This window comes from Sarcophilus harrisii, chromosome 5 (genome assembly GCF_902635505.1).
Source record: "Sarcophilus harrisii chromosome 5, mSarHar1.11, whole genome shotgun sequence".
Classification (NCBI taxonomy): Eukaryota; Metazoa; Chordata; class Mammalia; order Dasyuromorphia; family Dasyuridae; genus Sarcophilus; species Sarcophilus harrisii.
In genome coordinates this window covers 50,463,770-50,484,535 of record NC_045430.1, presented here as the reverse complement: position 1 = coordinate 50,484,535, position 20,766 = coordinate 50,463,770, and the positions used below count along the sequence as shown (strand labels likewise).

At 33.8% G+C, this 20,766-nt stretch overlaps 1 protein-coding gene across 4 annotated transcripts in view; it reads left to right on the top strand.

The window, feature by feature from the left end:
* The window catches only part of SYT1 (synaptotagmin 1), a 702,364-nt gene that overhangs the window by 492,027 nt on the left and 189,571 nt on the right, over positions 1-20,766 (top strand). For 3 of the 4 annotated variants that reach the window (XM_031939615.1, XM_031939616.1, XM_031939614.1), the window contains 2 exons: positions 8,069-8,253; positions 16,640-16,762. In XM_031939615.1, the coding sequence (XP_031795475.1) occupies positions 8,069-8,253; positions 16,640-16,762 (308 nt within the window). The remainder of the gene's footprint in view (positions 1-8,068; positions 8,254-16,639; positions 16,763-20,766) is intronic. The other variant, XM_031939617.1, reaches the window with a different exon arrangement.

The following is a 20,766-nucleotide window of genomic DNA, read 5'->3' as shown; positions in this document are numbered from 1 at the left end:
AGGTATAGTGGGGGAAATGAGAGGAAAGACACCATAAGGCATGGTAGGGGGATGAGAGGAAAGATACCATGACATATGGGGGAGGGAGAACGAGAAAGGTACCATGAGGCAGAATGTTGTGGTGGGCTAACTCAAAAAGGATTCAACAAAGATGGTATAGGCTATGAGCAGATTTATACGGGAAATTTAACCTCAGGGGGTTGACATGTCTTGGCTTTTTGATTGGATACAATAAGATGGGGTTACCTAAGACCTCTATAAGGGTAGGATTGAGCTGATCCCCATCAGTGCCTTTCTTTGCTTGGCTTAAGGAGTGATCTTATCAGTACTTCAGGCTTTCTTTGCCAATCCCATCTAGTTACCCAGGACCTCATCAGTTAGGGATCTAACATGGTATATTTGAAAGAGTATTAGATTTGGAATTTGAAGTTCTAGGTTTTAAGCCCATGTTCTTACCTTTATTGGGCAGGTGGTTCTAGTCCTTAGTTTCCTTATTATTTAAAAGGAGGGAATTGAACAACATGATCTCCAAGATTCCCTCTGCTTCAAATCTTATGACCTTAAGTAAAATGAATTGGTAGCAGACCAAGATTTGAATGAATTAGGTGTAAAAAATAGAAGAAAAAAGGATTTTAAATGTTAGGCTAAGAAGTTTGAATTTTGTTGATTGTCATTAGGAAGCTTTTGAATGGAAGAATGACACAAGTAGCATTTTAGGAAAATTAATTTGGTATATATTATGGGATACGACATATAGAATGTGAGTTTCCTGAAGGAAAGGATGGTCCATTTCTATATTTATATCCTCAGCTTCTAGCTATCTCATAGCTAAATTGTTAAAGAGGTTTTTGGAAGATTTCCTAGTTTTCTTTCAGTTCAATCTTCCAAAAACCTCTTTAACAATTTAGGTATGAGATAAAAAAAGATTTTAATTAGAAGAGTTGCATTGGAAATGAGAAGAGAATGGTTGAATGGAAGATATATTATGAAAGAAGGATAGAACAAAAACTTAGTTTCCCCAACTCTAAACATTTAAAATATATCTAAATCATAACAAATAATTTATATCTATCATATAATTTGTATATTTTACATTATGGAATCATAGAATACTAGATTTGGATGGGACCTTACACCATGGAAGTAACTGAGCTGGGGGAGGGGAGAGGAATTTCAGAACATAAAATGGTAAGACAAGGAATGCTTGGACGTGAAACATTAGGATGTGGGAGTTCGAAAGGGCTTTAAAATGACAGCTAGAAAAGATCATTTAAGTCTAAATGCTCTTCTTTGGCTAATAAGTAAACTGGAACTGGAGAGTAATTGCCTGGGGTAAAAACCAGGGTTAGACTCCTAAGCCTCCATTTTCCAGGTGCTGCTTTTTCCATATATACATTCATTCATTTTTCTTGTACTAGACATGTACCTAGAGAAATTATGTTTCTTGAAGACACAGGCCATAGATGAACAAATTATCACACATTAATTCACTAATAAATATATGTAAAGATACTTTGCAAATATTTAAAGAACTTTGTAAATACTAGCTATTACTACTCTAAGTATGGAGAATATCATCAAGAAATATCCATTGAATGAATGAATAAGTGAATAAATAAAAGAATGAGTGAATGAATGAATGAATGAGAATTTCCTCCCAGGGATTTATGCAATATATTCATTGTTACACCAGAGGGAGGGGAAACTCTAAGGCCCCCAAGAGCCAAGAATCATAAGTAGATCTTTAAGTCCTTTTCAGGTTATTTAGGGAAATCTTTTATTTGGCCTAGTAACTAGTTAACTTAGTCTTTTAGTCTGTTCTTTTGCATTTTACTTCAAATCCTGAATTTAATATTATTTCACCCAAGATGGCTAATGGGATATTACCTCACATATTTCCAGATTTGTTCCCATTTACATCTTGTCATTTGGCTATAGCTTTTAAAACATAAGATCTGATTTTTTGAGGGTCCAATTTTATAGAACTATTGTCATAAATATGTATTTTATCCCTAATCAGTCACAATCATTGCTGCTAGACGCAAAATGTGCCAAAATTCTCGTGATAGTTAATGTCAAAATAGTTCTTTATATATTGATAAGTTGCTCCTCCTCCTTTTACCCATCTGTGTTCAATGTTCTGGAAATGGATGCTTGTTATTTGCATAACAAGCAGATGTCAGTGAGCATCACTATATACAAGAGAGAAGAAAAAATATTGATATTTCATTAAATGGATGAGATGCATCTTGCTCCAGTACTGAGACACTAACTAAAATGTCAAAATACAGGCATGTTAGAGGTAAGAAATATTCTGTTATTGCTGGATTTCTGTCCTGATTATATTGAACCTGTCACTTTACCTACCTTTGAGATTTTCTCATAAAGATCCCACAGAGAATTACAAACCTTTCTTGCCAGGTCCAGATAATATAACTCATATTGGAAAAATATTTTAGCTTTAAAGTTATTTAAAAGGAAATGTATTTGATAGCTAATTTAGAAATGTCCTTGTAAAACACAATGAAAGAAGAAATAAAAGTTAATCAAGCTTTTTCTGGATTAGAACCATGACATCACTTTCAGTAGGTATATCCCCTAGGGAGCCATTCCAAAAACCAGGATACTGAAACATCTGCATTAATTTAGCCATTGAATTGGGAAAGGACAGAAGACACAACTGTTTGTTTCAGTTTGTTCCAGAAGAATTTACTTGTCAATAGAGCATCATTTCTGAAGTCAGGAGGGCTTGCCTTAGACACTTATAGCTGTGTGACCCAGATTGCCTCAGATAAATAAAAAAAGAGTTTATGTATCTAGTCAATAAAAATCTACCTTTCTTCTTGCTTCTTTCCTCTGGTCTCATCCTTTGCAAAACTTTCAATAAAGTGACTCATCATTCTGAACATGTAAACTCATTTGTAATCCACTCTATAAATCCACATGTAATTCCTACTTTTCTGCTCAAGAGCCTTTACTAGCTCCCTACCTAAAACCCTCTAGAGTCTAGGTATTATTTTTTAAACTTGATTTTATATTTATATTTAAATATTATTTTACATTTAATTTTAAGCTTAATTTTACATTGTACTTTATTTCCCTTCATGCTTTCAACATTCCAGACTACCAGTTGTTCTACAAACTCAACCGGCTATGGTCTACCTCTGAGCATTTACTCAATTCATTCCCAAGCCTGGAATGCTCTTCTTCATTTTGTCAAGACAAATTATATACAGTAGAAATTGGGCATAATCTCAGAAGGAAGGCATTCACATTTAGAAAGATTCAAAAGAGTTCTTACAGAATATCAAATATTAGCTGAGGTTTGAAGGAAGCCAAAGAAACTCTGAGATTGAGATAAGAGAGAATTGCAAGCTTGAGGAGCAGCTGGTAAAAAATATTTGAAGTTAAGATATGGAATATTGTGTGTGAAAAGCAGCAAGGAGGTTGTGATCATTAGATCACAAAGAATGTTGAGTATAAGGAGTAAAGATAATAAAATGGCAAGAAGGGTCATGAAGGCTTTGAATGCCAAAAAGATGGTATAATATTAAATCCTAAAGGTGATAGAGGACCACTAGAGTTTATTAAACAGAGGAGGTGAAATGGTCAGAGCTATACTCAAAGAAGATCAATTTGATAATTGAGGAGAGAATAGATTGGATTGGGGAGAAATTTGAGACAGAGAGACCAGCCAAAGCAGCCTGGTGCAGCAGTCCTTGTATAGGAGGATGAGGATCCACACTAAGCTGATAATAGTTTCAAAGGAGACATAACAAGAGATGTTATGAAGGTGGCAGTGTAGAGTGCGATTTTTTATTATTATTATTATTATTATAATTTTTTATTGACAGATAGAGTGCGATTTTGAACATAACATTTGAAGCTGAAAGCCTGAGAGTTTGAGAAGATGGACATATCCCTACCAATAATAGGAAAGTTAGGAAGAAGAGAGGACTTGGGGGGGACACAATTTTAGACATAAGTTTAAAGGGATAATGGGACATCTGATTCAAGATATCTACTACACAGTCGGAGAGTTAGGAAGAGTTCAATCCTGCTTTAGATACTCACTAGCTATATGGCTCTCGTCAACGTTTTTCAGCAGCAAGATGGCACGGCAAGCCTGAAAGCAGAAAGACCTGAGTTTTAACCTGAACTTAGACACTTACTAGCTATGTGATCCCGGGGAAGCCTCCTCTGCCTCAGCTTCCTCAGATGTCAATTGGAGATAATAATAGCAACTACTTCCCAGAATTGTATAAGGTTCAGATAAGATAAAGCACTTAGTACAGTGCCAGGCACATGGTAGACACTATATGATGCTTATTGCTTTCTCAGCTTTAGTTTCCTCATCATCCTGGAGCAGTGATAGATGTCAAAGTATGTGCAGTAGAAGCAGAACATCTTAAAAACCAGGCAGAGGAATTTGAGAGCAATGGCACTATGCTAGGTTCTGTGGGGGGAGAGAAAGATGAATAAGAAATTATCTTTTCCCTTGAAAAGTTTAGTAAAGGAAATAAAATGGACATGGTGTTTACAGAAGATGAACAAGCAAAACCTGTTGGAGAGAATGATGCTTGGAAAAAAATAGAAGTTGAATTGGGTCTTAAAGGATGAAGAGAGTTTCAGTGGAAATTTGAAGGAAAGGACATTCTTCAAGACATCAAAAGACAGGCAGAAAAGCAGAAAGGACATTGTGTCTCAGCAGTGGCAACTTATCCAATTTGTCTAGAGTGGGTATTGCCACTGTTGTGCCAACAAGGAAGTAAAACTGATTAGACATGTAAGTTGAAAGAAAACTATCTGTTGAAGATGGCCCCAAGATTTTTACCTAGGGTTTTTGTTTGTGGTGTCCCTGTTAGAGAGGGGGAAATTCCAAAAAGGAGTGGATATTGAAAGGGAAAAGATATTGTTTGTATACTAGGCACATCAAGCAAATGTGCAAGTGGATCTTAATAGGGTTAATCTTAGTAGTCTAAGTCTAGGTATACTGGCTTAGGACTTGCAAGATGAATGAAAAGCATAGTAGTCTTGATGGGGTTAAATGTTAGAGGGTCTTGAATGACCTAGAACTCCACATCTATTTCCTAACTTGGAGCCAGGCTCTCCTAATTGGTGAGAGTTCCCCACGACTAGGCAATCTCAGATGCTTCCACAATGAATCTTATTTGCCATCCTGCCCTATTATCTCACACATAAGTTCCCTCTACTCCCTTCTACCTCTGATCCTGAGAATAATAATTTAGTAAGCACTGCCATTTCTGGGGAAAGGTGATTCACTGTCACCCTGTGACTGTGATGATTACCATTCCTGTGATTTTCCCAAACCAAAGCATCACATTCTTGGTCATCATTCTTTTACCTGTGTTGCTTTCCATCATTTAGCACACCGCCTAATAAAAAGTTGTTAATAAATGCTTGACTTGCTTGTTGGTGTTTCTTCTTTTAGAATGTGGGCTACTTGAGGTCAGATTCTTTCTGAACTTTTATATTTATATACCAAGATTTAGTACAGGCACCTGTAAGTATTTAATAAATTCTTTTTAATTCATGTAAATGACACACTAATGAGTAAGAAAATTGTCTAAAGTCAGTGAGAGTCATTGAAGGGTTGAGGGCAGGAGAATGAAATGATCTGAGCTGTACTTTGGGAAATTTCCATTGCTGTCAATGTCTAACATAGATTGGAGAGGTGAAAGAGTAGAAGTATGGCAAGTGGTTGGGAGGATAATCCAGGAGAGAAGTAATGAAGCTCTGAATTAGAGGTAGGGAAAATGCATCTATAAGAACTATAAATCTACATCCACACCTGATTACTTCCTAAAAGAGCCACAGTCTGGATATTTTTCTACTCAAGATTTCATAACCTAATTAATTATACAGGAAATTCTCTTTGCATTTTGAGTATTCTTTAAACAAATTCAATAAAATTCAAAAACAAATTTGGGGTTCAACATCATTTTTTAAAAAATGAAACTTTTAACAAAAATCAGAAAATTACTTACAATATTATATCAAGCCCTTTAATTTCCCTTCAAGAAGCAATGGCTGGACTAACTCTTGGAGTGGTATAATCCAATCTCTCCAGCTCTTTTTAATAAATAATTTTCCTATGCTTCTACTGTCTGTTTTCTTTTATGAACTTGTAAAATTAATTCATTTTTGTCCTGCATAATTTAAAAGTCTTTTATCTTGCTTTTTAGAAAACTCTTACAACGGCTTGATAAGGAGAATAAATAACATCATATAGAATGATAGTTCATCATCAAAATGCCATTATCTCTAACAATATACTGTATGTTTTGGTCACATATTACAAGGCTGAGGGACAACATGGCATAATAACTAGAGAGCTGACATCAAAACTAGGAAGGATTAGTTTTAAATTCCTTAATTCTGACATATGTTAGCTGTGTGATCCTAAGCAAGTCATTTAACCTCTTAGTTCCCTAGACAATAATCTCTGGCCATTCGTAGTAGAAAACAGACAAATTTGTTTTGGTAGAGAGATTCTTGGACATCTTGATGGTGCAGTGGATAGAGTACCAAGTCTGAAGTTAGGAAGATTCATCTTCCTGAGTTCAAGCTGTCTTCAGACATTCACTAACCGTGTGACTCGGGATAAGTCACTTAACATGGTTTGCCTCAGTTTCTTCATTTGGAAAATGATGTGAAGAAGAAAATGGCAAATCATTACAATATCTTTGCCAAAAAGAAAATCCAAAAGGGGTCAGAAGGAGTTAGACACAATGAAGATAACTAAAGTTCTACACTCAATTCTTAAATAACTTTTTAGAAAAATCATTTTGTTTCAGTCTTATCCTGCAAAAATCCAATTATTCATTCTTATTATTTTTAATAACTGAAGCTTGCATAGTATGTTCACAATTACAAATGTTTCTGTTATTGGTTTTAAAATAAATATTTAGCACAATTGTCTATGAGATCTATAGGAATATAAATTTCTTGAGGGTAAAAATTATTTCACTTTTATCCACGTTTATGTCTAGCACCCAGGACATAATAGGTATTTAATAAATATTGATAGGTTGATTGTTAAAATATATATATATATATATATATATATATATATTGAAATATGACAAAATGTAATCAAAATTAGGTGCTTTCATAATACTATATTTTATTTGAAAGATAACATGTTGTGATGGTTAGAGAGCTGATCTCCAAATTAGAAGGATCCAAGTTTAAATCTCCTACTTCTGACATACTCCCTGTGTGACTCTGCACAAGTCACTAAATCTCTCACTCAGTATAACTCTCTAATTTACAGTGGTAAAGGGAATCTCTCACCAGGAATTCCCTATACCAGTTCAATCAGAATCCTTGTACTTAAGAGAAAGAGGGAAAGGAATAAGCATCTACTATGTGCCAAGCACTGTGTTAAGCACTTTAGTCATTTGAACTCTGTGATGTAGTTACTATTATTATTCCCATTTTACAGATGAGGAAACTGAGGCAAACCAAGGTTAAGTGACTTATCTGGGATCACATAACTAATATCTAAGACTGGGTATGAGTTCAAATATTCCTGATTCCAGGCCCAGAACTCTATTCATTGAGGCATTTAGCTGTCTAGTACAAAAGTACACGTAGACACTTTTGTTGTTCAGTCCTTTCAATCATGTGCAACTCTTCACAATCACATTTTGGGTTTTCTTGGCAAAATATTTGTCATTTCCATCATTAGCTCATTTTACAAATGAGGAAACTGAGGCAAAAAGGCATAAATAACTTGCCCAGAGTCATATAACTGATAAATATCTGAGGCTGGATTTGAATTCAAGATAATTCTCTATCCACTGAACCACATATTTGCCTACTGTGCCACCTAGCTGCCTATAAGCACACAGAGTTATTTTTGTTCTAATTGTTATATAAAGTTATATAAAATGTAATTAAGAAATATGCAATGTACATGTATGTATGTAAACATTAACACTTTAAAAATAAATCCTAACTATAAATTTTCTAGCTAAATGATTTCAAAGTTACTGCAGATCTGATTAACTGTATCCCTTTGTTGTGCTTTTTTCTCTTTCAGTGCCACCGTGGGCCTTAATAGCCATAGCCATAGTGGCAGTTCTCTTAATCCTGACCTGCTGCTTTTGTATCTGTAAGAAATGTTTATTCAAGAAGAAGAACAAGAAGAAGGGAAAGGAAAAGGGTGGGAAAAATGCCATAAACATGAAAGATGTAAAAGACTTAGGGAAGACCATGAAAGATCAGGTAATGTGATCATTACATTGGGTGTCTTTCAATTTAGATTTTTAATGATTGATAGGAGTTGGGGGTGCCTATGGGGGTTCTTTGGGGAGTTTATATCTGCATGGTGGGAAAAAATATTTCATTCTTCCTACTTAAGTATTAACTTCCTAGGTAACCTTGGCTAAAACATTTTAATTTGAACTCTTTTGTGTCCTTTAATCAGCTTTTCTTTATATAATATTAAAATTTTTAATTTTATATTATAAATATAAAAGGACTATAACTAGAAGTGGGTAATCATGACTCTTCCCTGAGGCAGCTGGATTTAGAGGATATCAGATTTAGAAGATGCTAACAGCTTTGATAGTCCCTTCATAGCAAAGAAACAGTAGAGCTTAACACTTTAATATCAGGAATAATTGTAATCAGAGTACACCAAAGGACAGATTCAAATGAGTTCTTCAGTTCTCTCCCCTCCAGAACTATTAAATCACCCTTCTTCCCTCACCAGTACCACTCACCTGAGAATGTACTCCATTTTATATGCCTGAGCATCTTTTGGTGCTTGCCCCAAATGCAAAAATTCCTACTTATATCTCTGTTTATTTCAGAGGAATAATAATGTGTAATAGAATTTTATATAATGTATTACATGTAATATAGATGATATATTATTATATAATAATATTATTGTAATCTAAGATTTCCCAAAGAGTATCATAGCAAAGAAACATGTGAATACTGAGTGGAAATCTCTGAGTTAACCAGTTTAAATTTCCTAAATCATGTTCTTTTCTAGACAAGAAACATATATTGATTGCTTCAAAAACATTCCAAGAGGGGGGAAAATGAGAGAGGCAAAGAAAAAATGGTCTGATCCTCTATTCTCTTTCAACTTGTTTATATTTAGAAGTCCTATATGGACACACGTTTGTTTTCATAAGCAATTTGATCAAGTATAACATAACAAGAGCAAAATATTCACTCCTTCCAATTTGCTATGTAGCCTTTTGATCATAGGTATAAAAAATTGGCACCCTTACTAGAGTCATCTGCAAGAAACATCCACCATCTTATGGATAATAAACCGTCAAGGAGACTTTTTGTGATTAATTTCTGATTTATTTATCTACCTCTCTCTTTCTTTCACAGAATAATAGATATTTAATCTGCTTATACTCCTTTTGATATCATCACCCATCTATTCCTCCACACATTTATATACCCCCTTTCTCTCCTTATACTTTTCAGTATAGCAGAATGTTTTTCCCCAGGTTCCTTTCCTGTTCCCTACCTCCCCTCAATTTTCCTAAGGGTTTTTACTTTAAGAAACCAGATGGAAACTGAGAAGTTAAAAACAACAAACTTGAGAAAATTACAAAGATACAAGAAATACTTAAAAACTCCATCAAAGATTTAGATCTAAAGTAGACTTGGTCATGTAACCCAACCCACTCATTTTACAATTGAGGAAAGTGAGTTCTAGAAGCTAAATCACTTATCTAAAGTTACACAAATAATATGTAAATTTATCAATACTTAAACCAAGTTCTTCTGACTCCAAATGCATTCTTTCCAGTGAATCACAATTAACTTTCCTAATGATTGTTCTGCCTTGGAATGTCACCATTTTATATGATCTTTCCTAACTTCTGACCTTGTCCTCATTGTTAAGTGCTTCTATCATATTTTTTGATCTCCAACCTTCTCCCAATTCCTAGTCCACCCTTTTCTTTCTCTTTATCTGCAGAGGAAATGGATCTGCTGGAAAAGAAATTAGATTTACTTATGTAATTTAAAAGAACTTTAGAGCTCATGTAGCTCTCAGCCCTTCATTTCACAAAGGAGAAAACTCTTAGACCTGAAGAGGTGACTAATATAATCTGCTTAAAATCACAGAGGGTAATGGCAGATTTGGAATTTGAACTCAAGTTTTCTCAAGATAAATCCAAAGTTTTATCTAAAGATATTCTTTGTATTATATAATGCTGTTCCTTATCTTAAGAAGAAAACTCCATCCTTGTAGTCTAAACTTTAATATCACCCTTCCACATCTTGATGACTCATGCAAATTGGAAAGACTGAAATATTCTTTTGGTTTTGCTCCACAGACCTTAATTATTAAAAAACATTAAATTATTTTAAAAATTATTTAAAATTATTTAAAAATTATTAAAAACATTAAATTAAAAACTAATGACAAACATGGAAAACAATTGATAGCCTTCTTTCTTCTATATTGGTCTCAATAGATTTTTCACTGATAAGAATTAGTGATGACTTGAAAACTAGCTTATTAGACACATATTTCTGTTGCCAATAAGATACTACATTATTGATTCTCCTATTAGGGTAAGCCAGTTTTATCTGGAAGAGAGAGTGAGGCTGACAGCTTTGTACAATTCTGCCTCTTAAATCCGGTTCACTCATGACTGAAAACATTACCTATGATGTCATTAGTCTTTTTGGAAAAGATAGGACAAACATTAGAATAAGCAGTGGAAAATCATGTATTCAGTTAAAAGGGAGAAGTTTGAGTTTCAGATAAAGGATGAAAATTAAAGCCCAATTTCTGTATTTACTTTATTTGGGATCATTAGATTCTATAAAAATTGCTACACAAATGACTACAGAGAACTAATGTGAATATTGTGTTTGAGTTTGGATTTGGTAGTTAATTGGAGTTAATTGAACATCATCTTAGCTTTGACCAAAGTCTAAAAAATTAAGCATCAGTTATACTCCTCTTTTTAGGGTAGAATATTTTCAAAGAATCTAATTTACATGAAATTTACTACTGGAAAAATAAAAATACTTTTTGTCAACTATTTGCGACTTTAAAAAGTTTCAAATACATTGTATCCAGAAAACAATGTAAAGTTCCTGATTTTATTTCCTATCAACTACTACCTTTATATATAGTTATTAAAGAATCTCTCCTGTAGTGTTATTGACTAAATTCTTAAATTTTCAAATGTTTATTTCCTTTTCAGAGAGCAGTTTGTATATTATTAACCTTTCCATTTTGTTTGCCTAATTACCAAGAAAGTCTTTGGCCCAGACCTCTTCTTTCCTTCTCCTTAAAAAAAAAATCCTTCTTTTGGAGATACAGTGTGAGTGTTTTTAGATAAACGCTATTAAAAATGCAGTTAACTATTTGCTTAGTTGTTCTTGCCACCTCTTCCCCCATGCCCTTATGACATGCTGTCCTTTTAAATGCCTGAATATACTTCCAAGAGATTTATGTACATAAAGGGTTAAATTTCCTGGTAATTTTTAGTCGTGGCACCAGGGTCCAAGATCATGGATTTAGTTAAGTTTCAGGTTCACTTCTGTTCAGGGACTTTGCTTCAGGTAATGTGATGGGAAAAAATGACATTTTAAATCACATCCTTTATTTAAATACTTTCTGTTGCAAACAGTACTTAGCATAGAATTTTTGAAAACTTTTTATAATATTACATGTAAGATACTCTTTTACATGGTTATGGACTGAAATATACTTAGATTAATTTTTAACTAAGATTGAAAGGACATTAACAATGAAAATATGATGTCTTGGATTCTCACTGACTAAAATATTCAAATGTGATCATCTCTCTATATCCTGGAAATTATAATTAATCAAACTGAATGATACTAAATGATAGCAACTCAAACATTTATTCGTAGGACAAGTGATTTGTACTTTTGAGAGCAATCCTTGTGGACTTTGTTCTGTATTATGTAAAGCTGTTTCTAATAGTAGAGGATGTGGTGTTTATTACCTTTATTATGACCTGGACAAATGACTATGATCTCAGTACACACAATCTTGGAAGCACCAATCCATAATCTGGAGGGAATTGGGATTAACAATAATCATTAAACCTAATCATCCCATTTATTGCCATCTGAGGAATATTAAACAATAAAATGAAATCTTAGAAAAATAACTTTGAATCTCAGATAGTCAGTATCATGTTTGTGTATCTTTGATGACATTGAATTTTAACAACAACTCATTTATAATTTATAGCCAATTGAATTACAGTATGGAAGACAGTTTAGTAAATGAAAATAGGCCCTATTAAAAATCTTTTCTATCTGCAGGTGCTTGCAATACTTTTGACAAGCAAAAATGACTGATAACAGATTCATTATGCATTTTTAGGGAGGATGGCAATAGAAGACTGGATAAAATGTGCAGTCTTTGAGAAGGCATTATATAACACCAATTATCAGTGCAGAAACTTAAAAAAAAAAAAAAAAACAAGGGGAAAAAAGAACTAGCAGTAACTTTTACAACCTTGGTAGATTTGGGGGAGGCATATTTGAAAGGCAGTATAAAGAGATAGAAATCAGCTTGTGGGACCAGGAACACCTAGATTCAAGTCCTATCTCTTATAACTTCTGACTTTGTCACTCTGGGAAAATCATTATAACTCCCATAATTGAAGAAAAGATGACAGTCTACATTGGTGTATGGAGTTTCCTCATCCAGAAAACCCCTAATGCCAATGAAATCAAAGGTCCCATTCCTATGCTTTTTTGAACATAGAGTACTTTAATGAATTCAAAGTTACACAACTGTAATAATGATACAGCATGCCATGTGGCCTTCATACTTCTGAAATGACCCCAAAACAAGAGTCATTTAGAGAGGCTACAATTCTCCAAGTTTATTAAAAGCATCATCAATCATAGCATAATCTCTGAATTCTTCCCAACATCATTGCTTTTTTTCCCCTCTCTAATAATTCAAGGAAATGGAATTTGCAAAGTTCAAGAATATGCATATATTTAATGAAACTATCCACATGTCCTCTCTCACCCTCTTTCCCTCCTTCCCCTCTTCTCTTTCACACACAGAGATACACTCTCTCTTTCTCTCTCTCTCTCTCTCTTTCTCTCTCTCTCTCTCTCTTTCTCTCTCTCTCTCTTTCTCTCTCTCTCTCTCTCTCTCTCTCTCCCCAAATAATTCCAATAAGATTTGGTGAGGGTACAAGACCCTTTGGATCCTAGACATACAGCACACAACATAAATTTTACAGGCAAACTTTTGATCTCCAAATTTAAAGACCCCAAAATACCAATACAAGTACCCAAATGATATTTATGGGAAAAAGTCATTTCTCTGTGGTTTTTTTCCTAATGTTTGTGTGTGGATGTTTTAATTTTTTTTTTTTTTTCCCTCCTTATGTCCTCCTTATCTGTGTTGTGTCTCATGACTGTTCTGGATTTTCACCTGCGGTAGGTTTATTTTGCTCTTTAGACACACCTAGTCAAAAGCTCTGATATATTTAGTTCTTTAGCAGCTGGGGCTCCTCAGATGAGATTTTAAAAAGGAGTTCTGACACATATCAAAAGGCTGAACTAAATTGATTTTTCCTCCTAAAGATAAAGGGTTCTTATTTTCATTACTAACGTATCAAATTGAGAAGTACTAGGAAGCTCAAGTTTAAAACTGGCAAGCACAAACAGGAAATTTATTTGGTGCACTTCCTTTGGTTAATCATGTCTCATCAGATCTGTGTCCAAAAAATGACATTTGAGAAGCAGTTTGTTAGGGATTAGAGAGTTTACCTTGAGGCTCTCACACATACTGATTGTATGACCCTGGACAAATCACTTTACTTCTCAATGTCTTTGACTGTGAGACGTAGAATGAGTATGAATTTGCCATTGAAAGGGGGAGTTTCTTACCTGGTGCTCCCAATACTGATGAAATAATAGGTGCAGGTTAAAAAAAAACAATACTAATAACTGTGAATGTGCTCTCTTAAGGTGATAAGATGATTGTTATGAGAATCATTTTGTGGTCATTCAAAAAAAGTACTCTGAATAGTACATTTTAAAGAGATATCTTATCTCCCCATCACAATTTTTTCTGTAGTGTTTTATCAAAATCTCTGCTACTAGGTCTACCAGCTTTCTCTCTCATATTTTTTTCCCATGTCAGAAAAAAAGTGCCACTCTAGAGATACCATAATAACTACTGGTTTAATGGGTCTGAATTTAATGTATTGGTACAGAAAATTTCTTGCTTAAATGCAGCCTTTGGGAAAGGACTAGACTTAATCACTTCAATGATGAACTGTGGCTCTGAAAAAAATTATCAAAAAAAATTTAGCCTTATTTCATGCAAAATAATTACAGAGATGATTCTGTACCTTTTATTGGGTCACAAGCCACTTAGGGAGAAAAAGATTTAATATCCCAGACCTTTTGAATTGGAATGGGCTAAAACATGATATATAAATTGTCAGTTGTTAGAGAGGGATTTTTATAATTTATTTTAATCCATCAAAAAGTATGTGTATTTTTTAATTATATGGAGGGGGAAAAATGTACAGATTGCTTTTTACCCAGAAACAAGCATCGGACAGCATGCTATTATTATTATAAAAATAGAAATCTTTCAGGGAGGTAATTTCCCTCCCTGCAGTTTTCTAAGCACATCAAGTGTGACAAGTGTGATAGCCATCTGTAAAGTAAAATCTTTAAGAAGTCCATGCAATTCCTACTACATGTAATCCTCTGGCAAGACCCTAGGTCATTCCTTAGTATAGGGTTAGTACCTGTGCACTTTCATGACTCAAGAAGTTAAGATTTGAAAGAAAACATCAAAATAATAGTGGTACTTTTTGCCTTTGGCTATTTTAAGCAAGTAAATCTCAGATATTAAAATTCTAGACATGTCCATCAGTCAACATTTCAATGGTTGAAGAAAAAGGCTGAATATACATTAGACTCTCAAATAGAATGCTGGAAAGCTAAGAAAAATTTAGAAATGGTTTTACTGTGAAATCAGCACTGGCTATTCTCAATAATAACTGAGAAAATAGAATCCTGTCTACTCTCCATAATAATTCCTAAGAGTTTTCAAGAAAGCAGGCAGGAGGTGAGTCTTTAACTATATTTCAACATTCTGTCTCTGTAACTTATTCACAGGTCCTTATCTACTATGACCTGCGATTTAAAGCCTTGGGTCAAAATGACAGCTAAGCATGTGAAAAATTTACTTTTCTGTGTGCTTACTTATAAAGGAAGAGTGATTACTTTCCACTCTTCTATCACCCAGACTTTTGACTCACAGCTTCTGGAAGATTTCAGAAAGTTCTGAAGTATATTGTGAACAGTCTCCCAAACAAGAAAGTAACAAGAATATTCATCTCTGTTGAAAAAATAACATTCATTAATAAGAAACATGGAAAAGCAATGATATATATATACATTTTATCCTTTAAGGAAAAGGGTGAAATGGTAGAAAGAGCACTAATTTTGAGATCAGAAGAACTGGATTCTAATACTAATACTGTTACTACTGATCTTCCAGAAAGCATTTCACCTCTGTGCCCTATCTCTTTTTTCTGTAAAATAAAAGGATTGGATTAGAATGATCTCTAAGGTCTTTTCCAGTTCTAGAGCTATGATTCTCTGCATTCTTTTTATGCTGATTAGGAAAATTGGTTAATTTGAATGCTCATCTTATCACTTTCTTGATATATTTTGGTAAAACAAGGAAAAGTACCTACAATAAGTTTCCAAGAAGAAAACTGCTTCCTAGTATCATGTTTTATGATACATCTCATATCAAAAAATCTTCAATTCTACAGCATTGACTTTCTGAGAGTAGAGCCAAGTAACTTAATTCCTGCATTTTTGCATACAATTTTACTGAAGGTAGAGTCATTTCCAATCCAGCCAAAATAACAAGTGTACTTCTCACATTTCTGAAATGAACAGACCCTTGAATCAATTTAATTCAACCAAGCTTTTGATGGCACTGTTAGGAAAGCAATATGGAAGTGGTTTTCTGGGGACTTGCATTTGCTGATGGCATGGTGTTGCCTCTTTTCTATTCCCATTGCAGACATGTGTATGAAACTTCTAGAATCATAATTTTATAACAACTCAACATCTATGGCACTGCCTTTGCACAGAGAATAATATTGTATAAGTCTATGACTTTCTTATTATAGAAATGCTTTTACTGCATGAAGAATGACATTTGACTTTTTTTTTTAATTTCTTTAAGTGGAATGGGATATGACTTGATCTAGCTAATAGCATGTTTATCCACATTTGCCTCTATAAGAAGTGATTGGATTAGAACAGACTTTTCAGCATCAAACCGACATTTTCTTTGTACTTCAGCCTTTGCAACAGTTGAAAATTATTTGCTTGTGATATTCTGAAGGCTTCTGTTGCTTCCTTCTTGCTTGCTGATTAATAAGAAACTAAATTTGTGCACAGATGAAATAGAAATATCTGTAAGCAGTATATAGGAATGTGTGTCAGACCAACTGAGACTTCAGGCAGCTTTGCACTGACTTTTAATGGCTTGGGGGTAGAACATCAGGAATCATAACCTCATTTGTGTCTTCATGAAAAGCAAACTGATTTCCCATTTCCCTCCTTATAGGCCCTCAAGGATGATGATGCTGAAACTGGCTTGACTGATGGGGAAGAAAAAGAAGAACCAAAAGAAGAAGAAAAACTAGGAAAACTCCAATATTCATTGGATTACGATTTCCAAAACAATCAGGTTTGAGAAAAAAAAAAAATCTATTTCCAATTCTTTCCAATTTTCTAGGTAGCTAAGTAAAAGTTGATAATGGGTTGTTTATGACAGATCATAATAATAACTAGATTTTGTAAAGGTTTTAAATAGGCAGAGTAGTGGCATATTTGGAGTTAGGAAAACTTGAGTTCAAATCCCAGCCTCAGATACTTCACAGCTGTGTGATTTGGGCAAGTCACTTAATACCTTTTGTTTCAATGTCCTTACCTATAAAAAATAAAGATTATAATAGTATACCTAGTGGGGTTGTTATGAGGATCAAAAGAGAATAAAATGTAAAGTGCTTAACACAGTGATTGGCACATAGTAAGTATTATATTAATACCTCCTCCTCCCATCTGTCTCTCTCTAATTAACTTTCTAACTCTAGGCCCAGCTGCCCCAGAGAAATGTATAAGAAAAATAGGAAAATAAAACATGATTTCCATTCATCAAATCAAGTGTGCCTTCATCTCCTTAAATATCTCCCTCTCAGCAGCCCTTGTCAATTCTATAACTTCAATAAAATTATTTTTTTCACTTTCTGACATGATGAAAATAAGAAAGAAATTTCATCAGATAGAGTTTGATGTTCTATCAAAGTAAACAAAAATTAACCGAGTTCCCCTGGCTTTAGAATCAGAAGACTTGGATTTAAATTCAGCCTCTGAAACTAACTCTCTCCATGATCTCAGGCAAATTATTTCAACTTCTGGGACCTCCTCATCCGTAAAAGATCATAGTTGGACTCAGTTCCTCTGGGATCCCTTCCAGCTCTGGATCTATGAATCTATGAAACAATGTGCAAGGCCTAACGATAGGTGTTGTGAGAGATGATGATGATGAGCAAAACATGGTCCTTGCCTTTTAAAAATTCAAAAATTTAATTGCAACTATCAACCAATAATCACTAAACATTTATTAAGCACCTAGTATGTGCTAGACATTCTACTGAGAGGTGGGTTATATAGAGATAGGCAACAAGTTGATAAATATAGTAGAAGTGGAATGTGATAATTACTTAGATATTTTTGTAACTACTATAGGAGTTCAAAGAAGGAACAGCTCACATGGAGTCTAATAGAGTAGAAATTCATCACCAAAATGAACAATAATTACAAAATGGCTCCCTATCCTACATATTCCCCTTTTGCTTCTGTAATGTCAATGATAGAATGGTAAACAAGGTACAGGGGTCCTAAAAATCTCCCATTTCTTAGACTGGATGGAACTGTTGGCCTTGTTACTGTGAAATCTCTTGGTCCCATAACCAAGTTGAGACACCAATTGGAGGAACTTTACCAAGATTCTGAACTTTCTCCATCAGAGTCTGAAGGGAGAAAGTTACCAAGGAAGTAATGGTAGTTTTTTGATTCATCTGGAACTTCTTGTCCTTTGTCACTCCCTCAAGGTACCTGGTTACTTCATCTAAGTTGGCTTACATGCCCTATGCATGGCAGTTAATTGGGCTAGAAGGATGACCAGGAGTCAGGCAAGGGACAAAACTGTTAAAGTCCTCAAGAATCTTAAAGAGGGAAATTTTGTAAAAGAACAAAAAAGCTAGAAGATTATGATTCTGCTGGGGAAAAAATGAAAACAACAAAACAGTTACTAAGAAGATATAAGCAACTACTACACTTATTTCTATAAAAAAATTATATACTATTTACACATTGAAGATCCTTGATGTAAACATTAGATAAGATCATATTAGCATAGATTTAAGGTATAATGAAAAGACTAAAAGAATACAGAAGATACTTCTCTAAATTGTACCTCTGGTTCTTGAAAGATAAAGAAGATTATATCTAATTTCACAGACTTAGTAAGGCTTTTGCCAAACTTATAATAAATGCTATTACCTTTTCTGAAAGGAGCATAAGATTATTTCAGCTGAATGCATCAGCTAAATCTGAAGCTGAAAAAGATGGATACTACAGCTTAAAAGTGGACCATCAAGGAATTAGTTCAGCAGGTTAACTCATGCAGTTGAGACACTATGCCTAGTGAGGTGTTAATATAGCACAGCATGTTTCATTTCAGCTTAGCAAAAATTTAAAAATCACATATTCAATATAGAAGTTATGCCCATCAAGAACTTTCTGAGACAGAAAGAGGATTGTGAGTTTCACTGGCCATATTTCCTATACATGACCCTTAAAGGTGTGTGCCCACTCTGCCCATGAATTCTTTATGGAGAGTAACAGAATGTGATTCAAGTATATGGGCATAATACTAAGTAATAATTATGTGTTCGATATGCATCTTCAGTAAATGTTTTGATTAATGTTAATTGATCATTAGTAGCTGATTTATTAGTGGGAAATATATCAATGTGGATTCAGGAAGTAGAAGCAATAGTCATCTATAGTTATTATATCTAGAACCTTGTGAGAACTGATCCATCCTTCTGGGTAAACTTCTCCCTTACACTGTGAAGTCAGGTTGAGGGGAAATGAGCTATACTAGAAAAATCAAAATTTTTAAAATACCCATTTGATTCTAATTTTTCAGTTTAGTGAAAATAAAAACTACCATTTCACATTAATTATTCACATTTTGGTTGCTTCTTCTAGAGTTAGATTAGGATATAAGTAGCATGTTAAAGAGCTATATTTATAGAGAATAAAGTTTTCTGATTTTTTTCCATATTTGCACTCTAATGAAAGCACATTTCCTCGTGCAAAAAAAAGATAGATAGATAAATGAGAAAAGAAGAGAGGTAGGGAGAAAGAGATGGAGAGAGAGAAGAAAAATGAAAATAGGATGGAGGAGAGAGAAAGGGAGAGAATGAAAATCAATATAGGGACATGATCTGAGATTCTACCTGATGAAATATTTGGTGTTATACACCAAGTTTTCTGCAATTTGATTCATCATTTAAATAATTGATATTCAGTACGGAGAAAATAATTTTTAAAAATTTTAAAATCTAAAAATTGTATTCTATTTTTAAAATGTATATTCTTGATTAAGAAAAATGATGGGCTTCATTAGAATGCCATTTGAGCTCACTATTTCACCAAGAAGAAAAATAGATTACACTTCTTTCTTGGACAGGTGCCTGAGAAAGACAAAAAAAGGATAACTTTACATTTTCAAAAATGTTGTGACTAGAAATAGTCAGTGCTTCCTTTATAGCAATGTTGTAGGTTTGATTTCTCGGGAGTTAAAAATGTTTGATTTGTGAAACTAATGACTTCCTGACTGTGCAGATTGCTAGCTAAATAGTCGATACAAAATACTGCATAATAGTATGAAAAGAAATGGATCCTTTGTTGTTTTCCTGATACACATTTTAAAAACCTTGTCAGCTTGTATGTCTTGCTTATTTGTCTTCCAGCATCTCCTTTCTTATCTAAATCTTTATGCCCTTGTGACTAAAATGATATGCTGATGTTGCAAAAGGCAAAGAAAGCAATAAAAAAGAAAATCTGTTATCTATCATCCACTGCATCAGGTTAGAATAGCAATTGAGTCACACTAACCTCATCCCACTTAAAAGCAGAGTGGTTCAGTTGTGTACAAAACAATTGATCTAGGGTTTTGTTGTTTAGGAAGTGAATTGTTTTGCTTTTTTCTCAATGAGCTAAAACTCATGTATCCAAGTTTTGTTTTGTTTTTTACTCTTGAAAGAATAAAGCTCTGTGGTAGATCCAGATCCTATAGTTTTATTTTTGAACTTTTACACTCCTAGAATAACAGATGGGAGATGCTTTAGTTAGACTCTTTGATGATAAGATAAATACAAGAGCCTATCCATGACTGTTTTAGCTTTCTCTTTCCATTGGGGGACAATGACCAAAGTAAATAACCAGGAAAACATCCATCAGTGGAGAAACAAACTTGAAGATGGCCAAAAAGATTATTTGTATATTTAGTTAAAAATAAAATCTTTGTCATTTTGACATTAGAAAACACATCAGAATTCATTTTACTATACAGAGTTAAAATTACAGCACCAGAGTATGATGCATAAGTGAGAGAAC